At 36.9% G+C, this 26568-nt stretch overlaps 1 protein-coding gene across 1 annotated transcript; it reads right to left on the minus strand.

The window, feature by feature from the left end:
* Positions 1 to 1994: 1994 nt before the first annotated feature.
* LOC111868135 (ras-related protein Rab-1A) lies at positions 1995 to 26568 on the minus strand. The gene is made up of 7 exons (XM_023858542.2): positions 26414 to 26568; positions 16065 to 16137; positions 14381 to 14428; positions 12186 to 12233; positions 9838 to 10065; positions 6098 to 6308; positions 1995 to 3850 (listed from the first exon to the last, which is right to left on the minus strand). The coding sequence occupies exons 1-6, from the start codon at positions 26434 to 26436 to the stop codon at positions 6111 to 6113; spliced, it is 618 nt and encodes a 205-aa protein (XP_023714310.1). The 5' UTR covers positions 26437 to 26568; the 3' UTR covers positions 1995 to 3850; positions 6098 to 6110.

A 26568-nucleotide genomic window follows, 5' to 3' on the forward strand; every position in this document is an offset into this window, starting at 1 on the left:
GGTTGCCATTTTTACTACTGAAACCAGCTTCTTAACATCCGCATGCGTGTCTGCTACCGAGACCGTCTCTTCCTCTCTCTCTTATATTGACTGACAACCTTATAATGTGATAACTGTGCAATGACACAGCAGGAATACACAACTGGTAAATGAAAATATATATTCAAAAGACTGTCATAATTATTTAATTATATCACTAACAAATGTCTGAGTAACGTATGGGCTCTTTTGCTAATTCAAACATAATTTTATGGAAGCAACGATTACAGCGAAGTGCATTATGTAACAGATCTACAAATGCATAAGACAGTTTTATTATCTGACTGGAATCGGTAGCTTATTAACATGCAGGGATAAAAAAAAACAAGCATTCAGATTTTGATTCTTGCACTTCTTACAAAATGGCAATACACAGTGTGATGGGCTATACTGTGCAGAAAATAATGAAGAATAGTGAATTTTCCTGGAGTAAATACAAACTTAGCATGTTCATGCTTTGAGCTTTCATAACAGAGTAACGTTTTTTTAATTCACAGAGAAACATGAGAAAACTCTAAAAACAGGTTAGTCAGTAAATGATATGAAAGACCACACCAAAATAACCTTCAACTTAGTTTTGCAAGGGACAAATTCTATTTGAAAAAAAAAAAATAAAACACTTGGCAGCATCAGAGTACATAAAAATTAATACAACAGATCTCATGGGCATGAAGTTGGATCATAATATGTGAATGCCTGGGAACTTCATTCACACAGCAATTTATATTAACAGGCATTAAGAAGACAGCAAATCTGGAAACCATTATGCTACACAAGGTGTCTAACTGCAGGCTGTGTTGTAAAATGCTGAGGGCATGAAGAAGAAACCTCAAGCGTGGACCATCAGCATTCAAATCCTGACAGGTTTAACATTTTCTTCTTTCCTGCCACATCTAGAACTAATCTGGGCCCTACCCTTCTATCCTATCCCAAATATACAAAAGTATCTTCCCCTTTTGGTTAAATGGGCATAGCATGAACTACCTACATCTACTACCAGGTATAGAACATAGAAGAAAGAATAGTTTACAGCAAAATTCCACGTAACACGTGCATCTCACATAGTGCAATCAAACCCATTTACAACATTTCTGAATGATCACGCAAAAAATCTTACGGCCAAAGAATCTTATATTGGGAAAGACATTGTATTCAAATAAACATAAGCATCAAGAAAAACATTATCATCAAAGAATGTATTATACAAGAAAATTATTAACTTAATTTATAAAATCTACAGCTCTGATTTTATCAAATGCTTCTGGTAGGAGTCCAATAGTTTACACAAGTTCTCTATATGTTTTCCTTTCTTAACACAGCAGATAACCAAACATTCAAATCCTACTAAGCATGTGTTTACTGTGACCTACCCCAACACGTGACATTACTTTCAGTATGTCTCCTTTAACTTGAATCTTCAAGGCATTAATGCTGTTTGTCATATAAACAACATCCCCCACAGAATCCAAGCAAGCCTGCAGACTGTGACAACTGCAGAATCTGATCTGCAAACCCATTTGCATTTTTCAAGCATTTTAAATAAATATGCTACCAACTGCCGACTTAAAAATAAACTTGGGAATATACTGCAGATGTTGGAGAGGGTTTGTTTTCATTGAAGTCACATCAACACTTTCTGAAGTTGTTAAGTTTCAGACATTCTGATACATCCCATTGCTAAGAATATGAGAACTGGTAGTTAAAAAAACACGGGAACTTTGATACAGCTCATCACTAAGAGATTCCTGGTATTCTGATTATATTCCAAATGATATTGCATGTTGTCTTCAGATCATTCCCATGCAAATTATGCACAAGTGAACTGGAAAGCAAAGACATCTTAGGTGCAAACAGTATGAGTAAAGTAGTTACCACAGCTAAGGTAATGCTGACACCCAACAAGGTTACTTGTGCATTTTTGAGTTCATAATCAGGAAAAATAAATAAGAAAACAAAACTGTTTATCAGATATAATTTTGAACAAGTACAACAAAAGCAATAATTTATTACATTCTGACTTTTCAGAACAATCTTTTCCTATAAATACAATATTCAAAAGACAATGTGGATCATTATCAAATTTTATTCAAAATTAAGAAAATGTGGACAGTGTCAATTTTTGAAAATGGATAAAATCTCCCTAAATAAGAAATTGTACCACTTGCAACATTACCACTAGTAAGTAAGATATATACTGTTACAATATTAAGTTATAATTTCTGAGAGTATAACATCAAAACATACTTTCTTCTCTAACCTGTACTTTCTGTAATTCTCATTCAGTCCTGCAGCGCTTGTTTTCATTAACACAAAGCCATAATAATAAGCATATTCATATACCACTCTTAAAAATTAATATCAAGTACTTGACATACAGACAGAACACTTTTTGCGGATTGGTGAGAAGGCAAAACAATTTTACTAATTAGATACAATATCACGCAAGCAGACCTGTTAAATATTTAGATTTACAATGTACTCTTGTGAAAACCAGGACTCAGCACTGAGCCTCAATTACCTACAAAACTGCATATTACTCAAGTATGCTCCTGATTATAAGCACATACCCTTTTGGCATGTTTTCAGTATTTCCTATATATATATAGTGATAAAACTAAAACAAATTTTTAATTTAACTAAATGTGATATACTTAGAGCCACTATTTTATTGTAACACACACAAATACATATTATTTATACAAACACCAAAACAGATCTGAGAAGTATTAAACTAGCAGCAACAATGCATACAATGTACACTTTTTACACATTTTCGATAAATAAATTTAACGTACTACCAAATCCAGAGACAATATGTGAAATTTGCATTCAGTTACTCTAACACATTCATTCAACAACATTTAAGGGATGCTTCTAGTATAACACTTGCAAACTTCAAGACCCACGTCCTTTATACAACACCCATTTCTTAAGATCTACATGACGGAGCTCATTTTAATTATGAATTAAACGCAATAAAAGAATGGACAATCCGGAAAACGGCTGTTTCAATACATTTAACAAAATGTACAAAAACACTGAATGGGATCATTGTTAATGAAAAGACAGCCTATTCTATATATTTAGAACATTTATTTTACTTCAATCAGGAGAAACAGACAGTTACAATAGTTCTTATAATTACGGAATGACAGACTTTTTAACTGTTACTCTGTACACCTCCATACAACACAGATTCATGAAAGAAAGCACTCTGTAGTTATATCCACTGGCAAAGATAAAGTAAACAAGATATAAATATTATACATAAAAAGCATTCAGACTGTGCAAACTCCCCCCCCCCCAAAATTGAATCTTAAATCTCCAAGAATGGTTCCTAAGTCACAAAAAGAAAGTTGTGTGTATATTATTTATATATATATGTATACTATGTATATTATTTTACATATGTGAAATGCTTAGAAATATCAACTTTTCTTACTAAATACAATTCAATAACCATACAATTTGGATGATGATCTTCAAACTGACATAAATTATGGAGTTATTCCAGTAGAAAGCACACCTCCCCCACCAGCATGATTTGCTCCAGATACAACTACAGACACACTTTGGAATAATAATGACACTAGAGCTAAAATTTGGTGCACAACTGCCTTCACTGCTACAAGTAACACTCCAGACCAAATCCTCCTCTCAGTTCATTATAAGTGGTAATCCAGTTACTCTTTGGACCGAATTCTATTTATGAAAATCTTTACACAGTTTGCTTAAATATCTGGAAAACCATGCCCCCTCTCACTTCTTGTATGACACTTCAGTATGGGCAACTGTTGCATCAGTTGTAAATCTGCAACAAAAATTTGCATAAAACGGGAACCGAGCACAAGGCAGACATGATACCAATCAAATAAATTCTTGTTATTACAAAAGAAAACATTCTCTTTGGTCCAGAAAACAAAATGGTAAGTCAATTGTCCATAATAACAAAATTTTGAACTCTGAATATATATAGTTATTCTCTGATAGCAAGAAAGACAGATCCTCAAGTCACTTTAAATGTATGGTGTACACTTTTAAACTTTGGTAGCATGTAACTATGACATTATGAATAATTTTGGAAAAGTGAAACAAAACTGTATGGAAGTCAAACTTTGGTAGCATGTAACTATGACATTATTAATAATTTTGGAAAAGTGAAACAAAACTGTATGGAAGTCAAACTTTGGTAGCATGTAACTATGACATTATGAATAATTTTGGAAAAGTGAAACAAAACTGTATGGAAGTCAGTATTATAACAATGTGCATCAAATATATACCACCACAATGGTAGCATCAGATGGCAGAACGAGTGAGACACGTTTACCATTATTACTACAAAGCATATGTAAGTAAAAGTATTGATGCACAAATAGTTCTAATAGCTGAAGTGTCTCAAATACCTCAGACAAGCCTGGTTCAAGCCTGATCACAAAATATTAAACTTATCACCAAAACAAACGTGTGAAGCCCCCAGGACAAGTTACATGTGCCTGTTTTCCATTATTTAAGAAGCATATTAATTTTTAAACATCTGAAAGACAGCAGCTAGCATCGATTTTGATGAACTTTTGATTGTTATATGACACTGTATTGTATTCATATATGAGGTCAGACAATAAAGGTCACAAACTCACATTGTGCTTGCAGTGGGAGCAGTGGACAGAAACCTCAATATGGTTTGATGATGTTGGCATATCAGCATCAACCAAGTTTACTGTTTGGAAGTACTGAAAAGCTGAATGAAAAAGTTAGATAGAAACCACCTGAACTTTCTGCCAACAATTCATGGATCTTGCATCATGAGAATGCACCTGCTCACATGGCACTGTCTGTGACGGAGATTTTAGCTAGTAAACAATAACTGTGCTGGAACACCCTCCCTATTCACTGGACCCAGCCCCCAGTGCCTTTTCTCTGTTCCCAAAGATGAAGGAAATATTGAAAGGAAGGCATTTAGATGACATTAGGAGTAATATGATGGCAATTCCACAAAACCAGTTCCAAAATTGTTTTGAAGGGTGAACTAGGCACTAGCATCGGTGCAGAGCTTCCCAGGGGGAGTACTTTGAAGGCGCCCACAGTGATATTCAGCAATAAGGTATACAGCACTTCCACCGTGATGAATTCGTGAACTTTATTGCCAGACCATTTATGTGGATATAAGGAATGAACTGTGGACAAACATATGTTGATCGATTTAAAATGTTCTAATACTTTACTATGTTTTCATTCAAAAACAAAAACAGCCAGTAAGTGTTCATATTCTACACTGCAACAATGCAAGAACTATTTAATTCAAATAAAGAAATAACAACAAAAAATTGCAATGCTTTTTTCTTCATGTTAAGTTTAACTAGTGATCAGACACAAATAACTACAGCTTTGTGTGAAACCAAATATTTTACCATGTGGTGAGCGGCACTATCCGGGCATAAAAGAGTTTTAGACAAAGACACCAAAGTTGTTTCCATGAACCACCTTTCCTCACCAAACAAGTGGCAAGTTTATGGTTATTTTCTACTGCAGGGAGTGTAGTGACATCAAGAAGAAAACTTACTTTCAACTAGTGTGAATGGCTTGTTCTCTTGAAGTCAAGGATATACAAAACATCATAAAAGCATTCCTATTTGTGTGGTTGTACTACTAAGAGTGCATTATTTATCTTATGATTTTTAAAACGCCAATTATGACAGGAATCATTTCTCAAGCCGACACTTCAATATCTGGCAAGAGTCATCTTATATGAATCTTTTATCATTCATAAAAATGAAGTTTTACATCCAGTACTCAATATATACACTATTTACGTTACACAAAATTCAGTATAGTATTGATTTATAATTTCATGTTTCACAGACTACAAATGAGTTGGAAGTTCAAAGAATAAGCCAAAGTTCAAAATCATATTCAGAATGATAACTGATGTCATCTGCATTTGAAAATTTCTAAGTTCACACATCCCTTGTATGAAGCTTTTATCATGCCTCGCTAACGACTGTAGTTTCAATCATCTGACAAAACTCCGCAAGCCAATTCAAATGACCTGACTCACATTAGTACTAGTTTCAGCAGCATCCAGATTTGGTTGTCTCTATTGGTTGTCCTTGGTCTATCTTAACTTTCTGAGCTGTTTCTGCTGCAGATGAAGGTGGTCCCACTCTGTTCTTGATTTCAGCAGCCATTGTCATGAATGCCTGTTCTACATTTGTTGCATTCTTAGCTGACGTCTCCAAAAATGGGATTCCAAGTTGGTCAGCATACTCCTAGAATCATTACAACCAGTACTATCAATTCTTCACCTACTACCATTAAAATTACCATGCACATGCATGCAGGTAACATTTACAAAATAAATTAATACTGCCACGAATTTAGGGGTGTGACCATAGACAGGGTATGGACTGGACACTGAATTTATCGACCACTTCACTTGTATGCACCACTTAAACCTACATTTTACAGATCACTGACAGAGAGTAGTTTTCTCAGTCTATTATAGTCTCCACTAGCCATTTTCTGGAAACAGATTTAACACAGGAACTGTAACAGCCTCACTGAATTACACACTCCAAATACCACACATGAAGTCTTCTTTTCACAGCAGCACTCTTGCAACTATCACTTCTCTTCACAGCCTCCCGTACAGAACTCCACTGAACTGCCAACCCTGAAGTAACTGGGAACCAGGCTGGTGGTCATTTCACACCTCCTAGTCTTCTTTTCACAGGCTGACTTTCAACTAACAAGTGAACTCTCTGACTCACCAACCACCTACCTACTTCACTCAACTGACCTGTACCACCAATTGTCTTCAAGATAACTCCTTGGCAGAGTCCACATAGAAAACAGAACACCTCTATTGCTGCCTGTAGAGGATAGTTTACTACACCGCTGTATGGCAGAAACAGTCACGGTGCGAACCACACAGAAAACACTGTTCTTCTATTGTTGGGTTGTGTGTTATGTTGTGGGCATTATTCAGAAATGACTGCTGATTACAGTGTCACTGCTTAGCAATATAAACTAAAGAAGGTGTTTCAGAATTCAAGAATTTAAAGTCATACACTTTTTATGTTCTCAAAACATGTAAACAAAGTCAGCATTTAATTTGTTTCATTCTGGTCCATCAAACTAACAATATTATAAAAAGTTAAACAGTTCGTCCAGTGTGACTGGTGAAGATTTTTCTTATTTCAATTCTTCATGCCCTTACATGTTTCAGTGTATATCCATCAAAACAATTCACACTATAGGTAAACTAATAAATGAAAAACAAGAAACAAACTCCTATGAACAAAGTGGGATATACAAAATAATCTGCCAAAGCTGCCATAAAGTATACATTGGCCAAACTGGTAGAAATCTAACAAGGTACAAGGAACACATAAGAAACGTAAGACTAAACAAAGATGAATCGGCATTTGCCCAACATATACTAAACACACCCCACCAGTACGGACTGATGACAGTAATCATGGAAATGGTTGAGAAAGCCAAAAAAGGTAGCATCATGAATATAAAAGAAAACTTCCACATACATATATATATATATATCTTTAATAAGCTCAACAAATTGATAGAACAAAAACACACAAAGGAAAGTAATAACCAGCGTAACATGTTTGACCTCATAATACATCATCAGTACACAACCACACTAACGTCATAGACACAAGTAGTATAAATATGCAGCACAACACACCCTAGAACAGTAAAAACAACACAGCACACCATGAACACCCACAGGACGACATCAAAGGTAGGACGAAACAACAAAAGCTCTTAAAAAAACATAATAGGGTTGCTGAAATAATAAAATATACACATAATATATTTGCAGAACCCTCTTCTCAAGAACAAGGCAGCACATGTTCAGCCCCTGTCAAGAGAAGTAATAAGAAAGAGGACATGAACCTACTTGGTTTATAAATTCTAACAAAATCTCAACAAACCAACTACAAAAAATTGTAATATATTAAGACAGCCTCTGTAGTTGTAAAAACTTTAAATTTTATATCCAATCCTATACTATCAACATTATATGTATATTTTAACACTCAGAACATATATTGTAACAGTAGCTTCCAACTGTACTGATGTCCCTCTGATGATGGTCTCTAAAGACCGAAAAATGCAAGGGCATGAAGAATTCAAATAAGAAAAATCTTCACCAGTCACACTGTACGGAACTGTTTAATAAAATCAACATTCTTTGCAACTGGGCCACAGAAGTTAACAGCACACATCAGCTAAGGAACTTATTATTCGCCTGCCCAACTATGGAAAAGTAATAACGGTTTTGCAACAAGAAACAATGTTATCACATAAAACATACATTTTATCACTTACATCTGTAATTATTGTATTATAAAAATAACAAATCAATGGTGCTAATATACTTTCAAGGTATTGTGATCCAGCAATTCAATCAATGGTTGGATTGTGGCATTTAAGCCTTGACACGAATACCTATGAATGAAACTCAAACACAATAATACTCATTTAACAGAAATACCATACTACAGTTTCATAAAAATGTGATGATGTGTGTGAAGAATTTGCACTTGTTAATTATATTAGAAGAGCTGTATATCTAACTTCTGTCAAAATCTAAATCCTTGAAAGGTACACACAAGTTCAAGTTCAATGGTGACCAGAAATAAAAAAAATGGATCTAAATGGCATGACATAATTCAAAGAAGTCTTTGATACAAACTTATCTAACCTCAGGTTGTTTGAATGCTCATACCCGAGATAAGTCGGGATTTAAAATATACTTTCCAAATGCATGTAAAGCCCAGTAACATAATATAAAATTCATGCAATGTCAAGCTATACCTATGTAACTACATATACAACAAGGCTATTTTACAAAATGAGTTTACTTCAGAAAAACATTTTCACTGGAAAGATACAAATGCCAATATGACTGAAATACCATAATTACACGAAAATATCACGTGCTGACTTAGAAACCAACAAACTGAAGCTATCATTATCTCTCACAATTTAAGCCTCAATTATAAAGACTAGTGAATAGTGGTGAGTGTTCGTAGCCTGCTGCATGGTACTCTCCTGAAGTGTGTCAAACAGGGCCAAGGAAAAGCACAGAAAACATCAATGTGTTCTCCAATAAGGATAGAATATTTTACAACTCTTGAGATGTGTAATACAGTTCAGTTACTAGAAATACAATTATTTTCATTACCTGTCCAATATAAATGCTTCCTTAAGAACAGATTTTTGTAACCTGCCTTATATAATTCTCATACAATTACTGTATTGCCACATTACATTTAAGCTATTAAATTCACCAAAACTTTGTACAGCAACTGAAATTTATGACTACCACCATATCAGCATATTCAGCAAATATGATACATTATATTGAGGAGCTGGGATAGTGACTAGCAACGGGCTGGACGACAGAGGGGTAACAGTTCCAAGTTCCAAAAGGGTCAAGAATTTTCTCTTCTCCACATCATCCAGGCCACCTCTAGGGTCCACCCAACCTCCTATCCAACTATCCAATAGGTACTGGGGATCATTCCCTGGGGGTAGAACAGCCAGGGCATGAAACTGACCACTCACCTTCAGCTACTGCCAAGGCCAAGAAAATGTGATCTATATATCCACTCCCCCCTACATCTTCATGACATAGTGCTTAATCAGTTAAGCACAGGGACAACTTTACTTTAATACATTATATTGAATTCAGATGGTATACAACACTACGTAGGAATGGACATTTTCTCCAAATTAATTGTGCTCTGCAGTAACAGTCTTACTCACCTTTGCGGTTGTATAATCGACAACCTTTTTGGTTGTGAGATCACATTTGTTTCCTACCAACAGTTTATTTACATTGTCACATGCGTAACGATCAATTTCTTCTAACCACTGCTTAACATTGATGAAAGATTCTTCATCTGTGCAGTCATACACCACAATAATACCATGTGCACCTCTGTAGTAACTTGATGTAATTGTTCGGAACCGTTCCTGTCCAGCAGTGTCCCACTGAAAGTCAAACCAAAAACATCAATATGCCTGATAATTTAACATCCAAATGGTGCACAGAAGTACACCATTTTTGTTAAAACAATTAAGCTGCACCCAGGGTACTACGTGGGGAAACTATGCCTGTCAACTACAAAGAAATCAAGATTAACTGAGAAGAGAGGGTTCGAACCAGCAGTTCAGTGGAAGCAGTTTCTCTCATGGGCAAATACACCTACATCAGAGTACATTAACAAGAGTTGTTCTGCCTAATGCAGTGGTTTCCAGATTTCTTCAGGCCACTAACCCTTGGTTCCATATACAAATCACAAGTGCCCCTTGATCTACACTACAAAAAGCATTCTTCAGAACAGCAGTTACACAACCCACTAACAGAAATGACAAAAGAAGATTCCACATTTAGTAACTACTTCACTGTCAGTCTATTCTTAATGCAATGGACAGGCCTGATGAAATGATACCAGTTTCTCCAATGTCTGGTCAAAAGTCCCTTCTATAAAAAATAAGCAAACACGCTCAGAGGGGCCCACCTGAAGCACCCCCCTCACCCCCTAGGAAGCAGTTCAGGCCACTTTAGGAACCACTGGCCTAATGGGTGAAGTTGGACATACACACAGGTTTTACACAAATGGCAAAAGGTACAATATACTAATGAGTGTAATTTAAATATAATAACAGCATATGTGAAGAATAAAAGCAGACAGACATCTGATATCTATATTTGTCTGCAAAATCACTTGGAACAGTTTATCTTGCAAAAAATGACCTGAAAACACTCCCATAAATGACGACCAACATCACACTTCCAGCAGTATAGAATTTAACTTGTTCACTGTCTGCCTCTGTACATACTGCAAGTTATCTGAGAAAGGCCTCACTTCAATTTATGGTGCCAAAATTATGTACAAAGAATGATCCCTTCTGTTTCTGATATTCTTATAGCACATCACTACGCACACATTTAAAACAATCCTAAAGAATAGTTACAGCATAATTTTTTTTACTGTTTTTGGCATAAATATGAGAATTCACTACTGCCAAATACTTTCCATTGTACTGTACAAGGGAGTAGGTAAACAGGTCACAAATGGAAGTAAAACAGCTGTAATGGACATGATAGGTTTTCAGTATGTATCACTAGGCAGCAGCACAGTCCAGCTTCATTATGGTCTAGGTAGCAAGAGCACGCGCGTGTTCACGGGCTGGTTTCAGTAGTCCAAATGGCAAATGTGCTTGAAGACTGTACTACCTGAGCAGTGTCTTTTATTGGCAAAAGGACTCAATGCAAAGCATATCCATAAAGGAATGATTCCTGCTTATGGTAGTGTTTGTCACATAAAGCAATTCACAGCTGGATCAGCATATTATCTCAAAGACATTCAAAAGTGACAGATGATGCCCAACCAGGTCCCCCTGTTAAGAATGCGACAGAAGCAATTGTGCAGCGGGCACTGAGTTGATTTGAACTGACAGGAGGATAACAGCAGACAGTGCAGCAACTGTATTAGGGTGTTCCAGTGGTTTAGTATACATCATGACACACAATCATTCAAAGTTTTCCAAAAGTGCACGCACAGAAGATGCCCAGAGAACTGAAGGGTCTGTCCTTGCAACATCTCTTACAGTATCCAGAGGAAGGAGATGACATGCTTAACAGGATTGTTACTGGGGACAAATCATGCATGCATGAACTACCTACCCAAATCAAAGTGGGCTTCAATCCAATGGAAACGTCGCAGTTCACATTCTCATTCATCCAAAAAGTTTAAGGTTACGCCATCAGCTGGGAAGGTTACGCTTACTGTGCTTTGGGATTCTCAGGCAGTATTGTTAGCCCATTTTCAAAAGCATGCTGAAAATGTGACTTCTTCATTGTACTGTGAAGTTCTGGTGAAGCTTCAAATGCAATTTGCAGAAAATGTACATGCCAACTGGAACACGGGTACTGCTTCATCATAACAATGCCACACCCCATACGGCCAGAACAACCCAGGAGAGAATTCAAAAGCTGTCCAATTAGAACAGGAAGTCCCACTTGCATTGCTCTTCAAACATATTATCAGCTTAAAAATGTACCTCTCCTTCACCAACTAAGCAAATAATCATATACAGATACTTACAATTTGGAGTTTTATCGTCTTTCCATCCAAATCAATAGTTCGTATTTTCTGAAACAAAGACTCACAGTCACAACCCACATATATAATACATGGCTACAGGTATGGTATGTTGAAAATGTTTCTGTAGAAGATGGCTTAGTCCACATTAAGTCATCATGTTATCTGTGGAGGATAATGATGGAACACTTGAACTGATAATTTAATATCACTCATCTAACATTATACAACACCAGGTCATTAAAATTTTCTTTTTTACATTCTATCCAACTTTTACTGGAAAAACTCAATGTTTACTATGTGCTTCTAGTCCATTTCCACAATTCTTGTGGTTTTAACTTCACAAGTACTGCCTGTGACTGTTCTGGAATTGAGATGTAAGATCTGCTAGCCTTCAGTGTCAATGTAAGTCTTGGGGAAAAAAAATCATATGGAGTACTGTGCGTGTCTCTGCAGTTCTTCTTGAGGGCCCTGAAATAAATACTGACTTAACTGTGTTTTCTCTTGTCAGTCAGCAAACAAGGAACAATTCTGCAACAATCCACAACATGTTCAGTTTTGTGTCAAAACGCTCTGGCATGATTCAAATGACACTTCCACCTCAATGGCCAAGTTGCAGCTAGTCAGTCTGTTTTCATGAACAAGTTCCTTGACACACATATTTTCATCTGTTTTGCTGAGGGACAGACTATAAGCATCCTTAACTGCCACTCCAATTTTTTTTGGCTTGGAAAGCCAACTAAATATTAGTTTGCCTTGATATTTCCTCTTGAAATCATCACAGAAATTTGTACCAGTTTTATCTAGTATGAATCAAAACTAATGTTCATGCATGTTCTTTGAAATTGCAGAAAGCACAACACACAACCTCATTTCACAAGATATTATTTCTGAATGACAACAATGGCAAACAAATCAGCACATTTTATTTTACCCCAATCTAATAGAGGAATTGTGTCATAAGTGCAGTACTGTCCAGAAACTAACTGACCACACCACATAACACTGTTAATTTACAGACACTGTTAATTTACTGACAGCTGTCGATATAAGAAACAATGAATGGAAATATATACCACTTTAATAGTAAGTTCAAGAATTCACCCGAAAGTCTGAGAAAACTGAGTTTGCATAACCTGCTGTAGGATTCTATCCAGTATCCACAAGAATGTAAGGCATTCACCCTGCAGAACAAATTCCCTCCTAATCGTACTGCACCGATGAAAATCTACTTCTCTATCATGTCCCAACATATATTTTTAAACAATTCCATCCAGCATTCTGAAATTTAACTGTTAACGTCACTTTGCACTTCTTAGTCAAAACATGACATCTTTCTTCCTCAAGAGAGCATCCATTCTTGTCATTTACAATGTTCACAGAAAGTTTACTTTAATTAGTAAATTTTAACTTGCACATTCAAAAAAAAAAAGTTGTATAAGATGCACATCTCCAGGGATGTGATGCTGAGAGATATGTAGAAGTTTATCAACATTTTTGATGATGCTCGACTGGCTTACTCTTTAACCTTTAATATGCAAGATATAGGTGATGTTCTTCTGATATGGCAGTAAACTTGTGTAAGACTACACTGTCATTCCCAGGCAAGCAACAAGATCTTCAAACCTGAATATGAACATGAATTCCTCTAAACTGTCAGTAAACTTCTACCAAACTAAACAACACCACAATGCAGAAGACAGTAAATACCCTTCCAAGTCACTGCTGTGAGAACTTCAAATCTAATACATGTACAAGATATAGATACAACTTGGTTTGGTAAGTCTTCTTAATATTCGTAACTGATCCATTGTTTTTATACTATGACTTTCCTTGAGCAACAAGACACCATAGCTGTCATTTACCAGTATGTTAACTCTTTTCTTCTTTTCAAGCAGTTTATTAGAACAGCACAATACATTTACAATATGAACAGTGCAGTGCAAAATATGGAAAAGCTGCATTCAGACTCAAATCATGACATCCAAAACACATCTAAGAAAGAACAGTGACAGCAAGAAAGTTATTATAATCTCACATCTTTACAGTATCAATCTTAGGAGAAATGAACAGATTCACACCATTAACAATCCCTGTTTAAGGGGAACAACCACACTGTAAAACGATACAAAGCATGAAAAAGCTGATAGCTTCCTCACTCTAAATATACTTCATACTGACTGATTCCAAATACTTACAAAGTCCACTCCAATTGTACTGATGTAACTCTCTGTGTATGTGTCATCCTGCAACAAACAAAATCTCACATCAATATCCAGACATAAGGAAGTCACAAGTGTAGACAGCCAAGGAAAGCCAAACCAAGCCAAGCCTTTGCTTTCTTCATACTGGTCACTTAACTTCTGGAAGAAATTGAATTAAAATATCTTGAATATACCACATTTATGTCCTGTCTTCTAATGCTCTGAAGACTAGTGACAGCTCACAAGTGACAGCTCACAAGATTAAGTATCAAACAGGTTACAGGTGTGACCCTGACCACTGCCCCTAATCTCCAAAATAAAATAAAATAAAAATATGTCACCATAACAACAAGGGGACCAAGCCACCCCACCTCTCCTCATGGCAGTCCCATGAAGCAACAGATTGGGATGGCTGACAAGTGACGGTGCCCTAAAGTAAAGTGTGAGCTACTGTGCCAAGGCTTGAACAGCACTGAGGAAGCAATGTGGTGAACAGTGCCCTTGAGATATAAGGTGACATCCCATTGTAAGCTAGCCTTCCCCCACATGCCAGGCCATGTGGGGGTGGGCAAATTTCCCTGCAGCAGCCAAAACCTCTCAGGGACTCTAATGATGGTCAAATGAGTGCAAGGCTTTCTGTCTGAGGCAGGGCAAACATCTTAACCACCAAAAAGTGGACTCTGATTGGCCAGCAGAAGCAGCAGCCAAGAGGATGAAGGCTCCCCCTCAAAAAAGAGAGAGAGAGAGAGACCTCAGCTGCGACTTGGTTACAGATCAAGTGGGGGCGTCAGCCGTCCCTATCAGTGACTGACAACTGATGGCTGTATACTTTCCACCACCAGTAATCCAAGAGGAAATGATCCTCTTGGACCAAGGGGCAAAATTATTAGCCCTGTTCTGAAGAAGCAGCCATTAGCTCTCAAGGGCTTTCATAATGGGCCTATATGGGTAAAACTAAATTAAGTGTCTTGATGGGGGAGAACAGACTGTCCATCAAGAGGAAATGTCTGACCAGCAGAAGAGGTCTGTTTGAGGGAAACAGGGTTTGGCTAGGGCCCTGGTGTGGGTTCAGCTGGGACCAGCAGTGGGGGCTCTCATGTCCCTGCTGGTCAATGACAGGAGGATTTCTTGCTGCCAGAAGTCCAAAAGATGATGGCATTACATCAGTGTCCAGCTTGGTTGGACATGCAACTACGACCTTTAGTTCTGCAAGTGTGGAGCCAATGGATATTAAGGGAGCTTTAATCTGCAGGGATTTGGCTCTAGATAAGTTGAGGCCCTTAAGGAACCCAAGCAATGCTAGTTGAGCACAATGGACCCCATAGAGGTCCAAGTGCTCAAGAGGGGCCTTGAAGTTGTTACCCCTACGTCAATAAAATACAATGACAACAAATATTAAAGACATGAGTACAGCCAACTTCCTAAATGTTGCATTTTTCATACATAGTTTAGAAAATGGCTACCTAACAATTATGGTATAATGAATCAACCACCACTACAAATGCGATGTAATGTAACAATCAGTGAATCAGCACTTTGCATATAGTAGTATTTACAACAGCAAAGTGAATAAACCTCAAAACTTTATACTGGACAAATAGGTAGCCAATTCTAAAATATACGCACTCTGTTCATTATGAATATGTAGAAAATGAGAATACTTATTAACTATACTTACTGCAAATCTAAGCAAGAGACAAGACTTTCCAACTCCTGAGTCACCAATCAACAGCAATTTGAACAGGTAATCACTAAAACAGAGTAAAGTTCATAAGCTACTGACAAAAAGGTATGAACTGCAGACACTACAAATGTGACCACTTCAGAGGCCATATAGGGGTACCACTTAAAAAACCTAACTCAAAATACAACAGTATAAGCAAGCTTACTGATTACATCAACATAATACAATGATATGGTAGTTTTTGTTTATTATCGAGTCACCCCTCTTCCTCACATTTCGGCCATATATGGCCATCATCACATGTCTATCTTGCTAAAATTGTTGCACTGTATGTCAAAATTACATATCAGGTATGAACACATTATTTCCTAATTAAAATAAATTAACATCTTATGTTGTGAACTACTCCAGCAACATGGATAAACCTACAGCCAATGGTGCATACATAAAGGAACTGATAACACCACATCAACATCCTTACAAACTGCACAGGTAACACACATAATACCCACACCACAAAGAAAATGCTGTGCAAATGAATCCAAAACAAAAAATACTCGAGCAAATATCTTTTAAAAAAAATTGATTATGACCACAATGAAGAACATTAAGATGTTAATCAAGAGTCCGTCTTCGTGGTAACTCATTCCATATCCCGTTGCCCAACAACGGTTTGACATGTCACGATATTAATTGTGGTTAATTTATTCTGATTAGGAAATATCATGCACACATGCAATATGAAATTCTGACACACAATGCAACAACTTTAGGTAGACAGACAACACCTGATGATGGCCATATACAGCCAAAGCATGAAGTGAGGAAGAAGGGTGGCTCGATAATAAGATGCATTTAGCACAGAAATGTGTGTACAAAAGATATACTAAGCAACAGGTTGCTTAAATACAATAATGCCAAAAAATGTTTGACGATGGACATGTAGACCACCAATATTTTCTGTATCCCAGAATGTTACCAGCTGGCGTACCGCCATCTTATTCATTACTTTCTTGTCAGAATACAAACTGATAAACATTTCATGAACAGAAGCAAAAAATGTTATGTGAAATAATGTTCAAGAACGAACACATATTCCACCTGTGACTGCATTATGCTTGCCATCTGCAGTGTCAGCACAACCGGTCAGACCAATAACTCTGTACATATGATTAGTACAAGAAGGAATGACCACCATATACCTACAACACATTTATGATCCTATCAGAGAGGGCTGTATTATTCAGGCATCAAGCTATTGCTAGATTATTTTCAGCTATTGTTTCAATGTTCACTATGTAGCCAATCACACATTTACGCTGTCCTCAACACTGATGCCTAAATCCATTTCTATTTACACAATAAATCTAAGTTTGAAATGAATCTAGTCAACCACAACAATGACACAATGCACAGTATGCTCTTGTAACTGCAGAGAAGAGGTTAGTCATGTAGATGAGGTATTCCTCCTTGTCCACAGAGCTCCTTACAGTAACCAAGCAATTTAATAACTTCAGCAAAGACAGCTCATTCAGAGGAGCCAGGATAGCGTAGTTGGTATTGCAACTGGCTATGGGCTGGTAGACCAAGGGGTCAGAGTTCAAGTCCCAGTAGGGTCAAGAATTTTCTCTTCTCCACGTTGTCCAAACCAACTCTGGAGTCCACCAAACCTCCTATCCATTGGGTACCACTGGCTCTTTCCCCAGAAGTAAAGTGGCCAGGGTGTGAAGTTGACCACACACCTCCAGCTAGTGCTGAGGTCAAGAAAATGTGGACCTATACATCCACTCCCCATGTGCCTTCATGGCATAGTGCTTAGTTAAGTTCAGGGACAACTTTACCTTTACAGCTCATCTGGTACAGCAACTAGGTTATGGGCTGGGCAATATAGTTTAGATTCCTGGCAGGGGCTAGAGATTTTTCTCTTTTCCATGTCAGCCAGACCGGCTCTTGGGACCACCCAGCTTCCTATCCAATCAGTACCTGGGGTAAAGTGGCAGAGGCATCAAGCTGACCTCTCCCATGCAGAGCTAATTCCAAAAATGGTGCTCCTATACCTTCACTCCCTTATATGGCTTCATGTCATAATGTATAATTAAGTAGAGCGATAACTTTCTTAATTTCATAATCATAAAATTCAATTTATAGACTTTTATAATAACACTGGTCAAGCTCCTTTAGTGTATCTAGTGATCACTGTTGGCAAAATCATAATACTTAACATCAAATTTTCTGTTAAACTTTCAGCTTCTGGACAACAATGTATGACAGAAATTAAGAAGGCAAAGACAGTTTTTTCTCTTATTATCTCTACAGAAAACAAAGAGGCAAATGAGTAACGCAATTTTTCAATGTAATACCCTTGCTTCTCCAAACACACACGCCACTAGTCCACAAGCTCCTAGATGCTGCTTGAGAACAATATTTTCAGTTGCTCCTGATGAAAAATATGGACAACTTATTACAAAATGAAAATCAGCAACCATGTAATACCGTTCAGCAATACAAAAAAAAAAAAGTGAGTCACATGGGACATGATGAAGCAGCTCAAAGTTTCTAAACCATCAACCAAAATCAAACCATAGCATAATGCTTACTGATGGTGCAATCTAACAGCAGAGTCAACATGTTTATACTACAGCTGCAGGAAACACACTAAATGCACGCGAAAGTGTACTTTGCACAATATCCAGAGCATGTTCTGACACTCACAGGGTTGTGCAAGCTAACCGCATTTACTTTTCAAATTGACCTCATGGAAGCCAACACTAAAAAGTACACAGGGTCTGTAATAGTAATGACTGGTTTAGTAACTTTCTTTAAAGCAGAAGATAAAATCCAAAAATACTATTTCACCCCATAACAGCATATCTCTGACATCTACGTATAGTTCATTTTATGATTCTGTCAACTACTCAAGACTATACAGTGTCCAATGATATGATGATTTGTGAATAAAAAATTCCGAAAAGATGTGGAAGCATGTAGTCATGGTACTATTCTGGCATTTACCACTAGGAATTGTGACAACCACAAAAAACCCTCAGCCACAATAACTGGCCTTTGGGCCAAAAATGCAAGATCTCCTGATACATAGCAAGTAAAATATAATAAAAGGGGGGGGGGGCAAAGTTGTCCCTGTGCTTAACAATTAAGCACTACACCATGAAGGTATATAGGGAAGTGGATGTATAGATCCGCATTTTCTTGACCTCAGCACTAGCTGGAGGTGAGCGGTCAGCTTCACGCCCCTGCCGCTTTACTCCCGGTACCCACTGGATAGGTAGCTGGGTGGGCCCCAGAGCTGATCTGCATAATACGGAGAAGAGAAAATTCTTGAGACCCTACCTGGACTCAAACTCCGACCCGCCAATCGTTCAGCCCGTAGGCAGTCACTATACCAACTGTGCTACCCAAGCTATCTAATCTACATGATGGTGCCATTCCATCTAGGATCTTTTTAAAAGGTGTAAATTTACATGGACATTTGGAATTTGATTTCCATGCTCTTGATTTAACACACTCTTTTAGTTAACCACCTACAGTCACTGTGTTACATTTCTTCGACATCAGACACTATGCTTTGCCAAATCCAACTGAAATGCTTACTGACACTTGTAAATCCTTTGAAAATGTGACAGAGTTCAGTAACTTTATATGTTCATAACAAAAAAAATATATATATATTTATAATGCAATCAGGAACACATGTTTGGGAAACAGCCTACCATTCAGTTCAGAATTCAGAAACAGAATGTGATGATGTGACCTAGACTGAACTGATTCCATAACAGATTAACCTAATTATTTTATAATGGGATTTAGTACAACTTTATTCAACTTGTCTCATGAAGTGTTCCCCGTTCATCCTTCAAAATAAACAACACCCTATATACTAATCTGTCAATAACTGTGGGAATGAGTTATGTACTGTATTTCAGAGTTATTTCATTTTAATAAATGTCACAGGTAGTCAGACTTTGATGTTTTTACCGAAGCTGACTCCAATAGTGGCAGTTCATTACTCACTGCTTCCAGCAAATGCATTTCTGCCACTGGAAGATGCTACCAAGCAACGACTAGGGAAGACTGAGAAGACTTTGTGTGTGCTGTAGTTAGAGTGAGCTTTGGAGTGTTTAACTCAGTGAGACTGTGGTAGTTATTCGTAGTTACGTTCTGTAAGTGTTCAATAAATCTGATTATAATTCCAAAACCCATCTATAGTGACTCTATATGTGACAACTGCTAGACAGCAATTGCAAGACAGAAGGCTGCACAAAAGCCATTGTTAAGTAACAGCTCCACAAACAAGCACGTTTCCACGACAATAACTGCATACAGCAAAGAAGCAGTGTTTTCTGTGCTGTCCGTGCCTAGACAATGAGTGAGTTTGTCTATGTACATCTGACAAAGACAAAACCTATTCATAGGAGACAAACCCGTCACCTTACAAGAGAGGATGTTACATAAAGGCTATGACCGCAGGGGTTCAGTTGCAAAGAAAATGTCTCTGGTTGTGACCCTCAAGGGGTTTGGTGCCAAGACAAACTGACTAGCAGTAAACTGCCCATCTTAAAGTATCTCTGATTCTGAGTGAGTCAGTCAGATAACTGCTGGTACTCAGCTGTTGTGAGTCATTGCTGTAAGAAACTGGTAGCTTAGGCCAAGGATAGTTTGGCAACACATACAAAGGGGAATGTCTGTTGTTGGAAGCCACTACTAAGCAACAGCTAGTGGAAACATAGTAAGAACACTACTGTGTGTGTGACACGTGATCTGTCAAGTGTAATCACAAGTTGTGTTTTAAAGAGTTCAACAGAACCCATCATCAATCCAAACCCCATCTATAGTCACACTGCATACATGTGACAATATATTTCATGCCTGCTAATAAGTAGTGAATTATGCGAGAATATCCAGCACAAAGTACTTTAATCTTCGGATGTTTTGTAAGGGTATTATATTTCCAGTGAATGTTATATTCTAACGTGTCTCAAATCTGCTTAGTAAAATCTACATAATTCTGACCATCTACCTACCTACACTTGCACATCAAGTGAATGTATGTAGCCGTACCACTGACACCACCACCTTTATGTGTAATCAAGATTTCTTTTTATAGTAATCACGCATAGGATGTAGTAAGGAACATTCAAGGGTGACTTAGCCCGATTCTTGGTTTCAAGAATAGGGCCTCCTTCACTGCTACAAAGACCAGGCAGGAAACACCCCGCAGAGTTTTCCTGGAAATTCAGTTCGAGAGTTGACTGGTGGGATCCTTTGGTTAAAGTTACACTTGACAGGTTTTGAACCCCGTAAGTCAAAAGTGGGAAGGCCAGCAACCCACACTACTGGTATAATTTTTCAAGCAGCTGTCAAAAACGACGTTACGACTTTAAGGTCCAAAGTCCCAAACTAAAGCTAGGTGACTGGAGCAGTGAGAATTATGGTTAACTCCCTAAATTTGAATTGTTCCAATCAGCCGTAATTAGGGTAGTAACTTGGAGGCGTAGTTGAAGCTGTGAAGATTTCTTGCTTCAAAGCAGAGTCAGTCTGCTAAAGCAGTCTCTGAACAACTCTCCAAGTGCACAGCTGAAAAATTAGCATCACTGGCAGCTTGGTTCAAAAGTCAAATTAAAAAAAAAAAAAAAAATATGTTTAAGTGTGTTACTGGAACAATCTCTGAATAACTCTGCAAAATTAATTAGATACAAAAATTTGTGTGAATCTTAATTTGGCTTAAAAGTTTAAGTGAAAGTGTAATCACTTCTAAGTGCTGTGCTAAAAAAGCAGTCGCTAAATAACTACCCAGGGATCCAGTCACAAAAGTTTAAGTGATTTCAAGTTGGTTTAAGGGATTAAGGACAAGTGCTGTTACCTGTGTATGAAGAACTTCTCATTAGTGCCTAGCTATAAACACTCATATCTTTCCCGCTGACGCGAGGCCCGTATGCACCCTGAGACAGAATCTTATCGCTCTAGAGCGAATGCAGTACCTATCACCTGTAGTTTCCGGTTCATCCCCCCTTTTTCCTGAAAAGTAAGCCTTTATAGTAAGCTTACTGGTGCCCATCATTCATGTAACCCATATCCCGCAAACATCAAATATCCACAACACCAACAAAAAAGGAAAGAATTGGACAAGGATGCAGCAGCAACCTGCAAATTCGGAGTAACAACAGGTGAGAGGGAAAGGCTAGAGCAGCAGCTGCAACCAGCAACCAAGGGGCCAAAAGAACGTTAAGACAGCAGATGGCACCAAAGTAAGGGCTGGACGGTTATATGTAATACAGCCTACAATGAATTCTGCAAGTATTCCTACTGAGAAGAAAATTAACATCCTGATACAATTCATGGTTACAGTACTGATTAGGATACTAACTCCACCCTTCTAGCATTAGCACCACTCCTCACCAGTAACACCAAGATACAAACACAAGGAAAATACTTTAGTAATGCCAACAATTGAAACAATATTGGTACTACTGATGCAGTCTCCTGTTTTTGATCATATACAAGCATTACCTCCTCAAAAAGAATCTCTGGCATCTATCATGTCAGTGATAACGCTAAAGTTAATTAAACTGTTTACACCAGCCAGTACTATTTTTGTGCATATGGTGCATGTTTTTTTTTCTTTTTCTAAAGTCAGTCCACACCTTTTAACACATTCAAATACTGTGCACTCTTATTACAGTGTTATAATTTTTAATAAAAACTAAACATGGTATTTCTATCATGAACAGTGATTGCTGTAAATCACTGTGACATACTGCAACCTCCTCCTCCTCCCTCTGGTTACAGAAGAAAGAAAGAAACAGCATAAGCAAAGATTCTCATGCAGCATGAGAAACGCCACGAGTCAAATGACATGTCAGGGGAACTGGTAACCTAATTTAATTAGCTTTATTTACATCAGCATAAACAAAACTTACCTCAACTCATCCAGGTGACAGTTTACACATATCTCATAAGCACGATAACCCTAATATATATATCACATTTATTAGCAAGCTGCTGGGTTTCTGACCATTGTTTTTAACGGTGTTATAAAAAGGTAACAAAAGAGGAAAGATTACAGTAAACATTCTAATATTATTAAATTAACATAAAATACTTAATATATAAAAAACTCTGTGGCCTGTAGTCCGCAAGCGAACTATACCGACCAAGCAACCACTGCTTGTCAGCGAAGTTATTGCCAACTTTTGTGGATAGATGATGTCATGTGGTCAGCACAACTGATTGCCACAGCTGTTAATTTCAGTTTTCTAGACTGGCGCAGCTATTTCCTTGAAATAGCTCAATTATCCTCACTAGACTGAGTATACCCTGGTCCAGACCCACTACTTCTCAGAAAATCTGGTAGCACCGGGAATTGAACCCAGGACCTCTGGATCTGTAGCCAGGAACTCTGACGCACTAGACCACAGATTACTTTTAGATTCAAGAGCACTCTCTAGCCTTGGATTGAAACAAAAATTAGGATTCTAATACTAAACATTACTGCTATGGTACTACTACTCCTTGAAAAATTCTGGAAAGCAGTACAGAACTACGCTGGTTCATGTAAAGTATAAAAATTACCGTGAAAAGTTAAACAGTTCCATCTAGTGAGACTGGTGAAGATTTTTCTGATTTCAATTACTTATGCCCTTACATGTTTCGATCTTCAGAGACCATCATCAGAGGGACAGCTTTACATCAATATGGTTGGAAGTTACTATTACAATGTATGTTCTGAACATTAAAATATATACATATAATATTAATAATATACAATTAGGTATAAAGTCTAAAGTATATTATTATATATTATTAATATTATATGTATATATTTTAATGTTCAGAACATATATTGTAATAGTAACTTCCAACTGTATTGATGTAAAAGTGTCCTTCTGATGATGGTCTCTGAAGACCAAAATATGTAAGGGCATAAATAATTGAAATAAGAAAAATCTTCACTAGTCACACTAGACAGAACTGTTTAAATATTCATCATATTGTTAGTGTGATGAATCAGAGTGAAACAAATCAAATATAAAAATTAAAATAGCAGGTGACTGGTCAAGAAAACTACAGATGCTAAATCGGCTTCCTTTTCTGAAGGGGTGTGACAATGTTGTATAACATTCAGGATTACTGGGTTTTTAGACTTTGTCCATTGTCCAGTATTCTAAAGAACACAGTTAAGAAACTGGATCTGTTTCCAGCCTCAGGCAAACGGGTGGAAGGCACCTAGACTGTTGAATCTGTTACAAAAAGCTAACCTCAATCACTGGAGAGTGATTCACCAGATAACTATAAAAGAATGATTGTTGTAAGAAAAGGTATTACTGAACTATAATTCATGGCTTGCTAATCATACATTTAGTCAAACTGTGCTTATTCAGCCTCAGAAACCTTATGAAAGAAAGGACACAACAGTTATATCATGAATTTGTTAAAACTAAAATTCATGAAAAGCAAACATTTTGCCCACAACTTCATTACAAAAACAATAAATGTGCATCATCTTCTGAAATACAAATGCTTGTGTGCCTTAAACCAACAATGTACCACACAATACAAAGAGAAAAGATGACTTGTTCATAGTGCCATGTAATACGAGTCTATACAAAAACATTCAATAATATTGGACTTCGTATGTTAAATCAACTGCCCAATATATTAAAGAGATACCAGTAATAAACAAGTTTAAAAAGACTTTGAAAACATTCCTACTTATCATTGTTTCTATATTATAGACAAGTTTCTCTTGTTTGGGGACAAATCCTAGTTCGAATCCCTTGTAAACATATATTTCAAGAATAATTAAATTGTAATTTTAATATTAGTACATGTTATACACATAGGAATGCCTACTGCCTTGTTCTGTATCTTTTTATTATAGGAACAAGATCGAGGATACCAGGGTATTTGTGCCAGGATAGAAGGATCGGGTCTTGAGGCGTACAGCGGTGTCGTGTGTTAAATGAGTATATCAGTTCTATTATTAGAATCATTTTATTATTATCTNCTGCAACATTTGTTTATTCACTACTTAATTATAAATTTTACTTAACATTATACACTTTGACACTACATGTTTCTGCCCCAAACGACCATTTTCAGGTGTCTTGATATGTTACAAATATTTTATTAAATTATGCTAAACTGCTACACTGTGTTAGTCCGTGTTAAAATCACACGTTCTAGTTATCTTTTCAAGGTAAAACAAGATAAAATCCATTAAGTTTCTATTATACCCATGTTGTTTTGGTGCATTTTATTTCACCTCACAAGGGGTGTCGTCCATTGTTAATAAATGTATGTCTGTCCAGGGTGTTTTGTTTCAGCAGCTTGCCCCTCACATTTGTAGCCTACTTTTCGGTTATGACTGCCATATGCCCCTGGTTTGCGTGTTTCCTCCACAGCATGTGGTGTTCTCTACTAGTGCACTAAACTAAAAATTAAAATTAAGTAGTGAATAAACAAGCGTTGCAATACTGATGGACGATAAATACATGACGTTAAGTTAAAGAATTGCAACAGAATGCAAAAATACAGAATTACAAATTTATTAAATCTAACAAAACCTACTAGATATATGAAAACAGTATGGTTAAGTAACATACTCATGAGTGAACCTCTTAGTGATTTCATGTTTTGCATTCAAAAGAACAAAGTGAAAATTCTAATGTAAACAATGAACCATAATTGTTTGATGTCAATACAATACTGAATGTAACTGCTACCAAATAAATGAATTACTCACTTCCTCCACAACAAAATAAAATTCAAACTGGATAGCTTCAATATCGAAGGTATGAAGATTTCAATCAACTACAACACAAAAAGTTATATATAATACACGTCGGTACTGGTCTACCTATTATCCATAGCTTACTACTGGCTTCAAAGATCAGCTGATTAGGCCACAGATCCAATAGGCCTCAAATGCAGCTGATTATTTCTTTCTATATAACAAAATCTTAATGGGCCAAAGTACATGGCGTTTCATTTTAGTGCGCAATATTTTTAAGACTTTACGAATTGAAAAATTCGTCATGGTCGACAATGACTCATGATTAGTACGTACAGCACTTGCAACACCCATTTCTGCAGCAGGGTTGAAGCTCAATGTGCAGTTTAATTTTAATTAACTCCTAATTGTATACGGCCGTCTTTATGAATGTACCACCTATAATAACTCTAGGAATAAAGGAATTCTTAGAAATGTCTACATTTCTCAGACATTAAGAGGGTATTTTACACGACAAATTGAAATTCAAAGACGCAAAAAATAATCTAAGTACACAATTTGTGACAAAGAAACTTCAGCAAACATCAATACTTACTATTCGGGATTCATTGTAGACATTACCTATTCCCTACACACTTAAATTAAGATTTGAGACGGCACAAACCAATGTAAACCCTTACTAATCTCAGAGAACACCTAAAACTCCAAACACCAACAATGGCTGCCTTCCCAGACCGAGCAATATAATCC

This window comes from Cryptotermes secundus, unplaced genomic scaffold (genome assembly GCF_002891405.2).
Source record: "Cryptotermes secundus unplaced genomic scaffold, Csec_1.0 scaffold1920, whole genome shotgun sequence".
Classification (NCBI taxonomy): Eukaryota; Metazoa; Arthropoda; class Insecta; order Blattodea; family Kalotermitidae; genus Cryptotermes; species Cryptotermes secundus.

Coding starts and splice junctions, on each gene's coding strand:
- LOC111868135 (XM_023858542.2), bottom strand. CDS start 26,436: ATGTCTACAATGAATCCCGAATA. Junction 10,066..12,185: donor AGACGATAAAACTCCAAATT/GTAAGTATCTGT, acceptor TTTGACTTTCAG/TGGGACACTGCTGGACAGGA. Junction 6,309..9,837: donor TCGATTATACAACCGCAAAG/GTGAGTAAGACT, acceptor TAATGATTCTAG/GAGTATGCTGACCAACTTGG.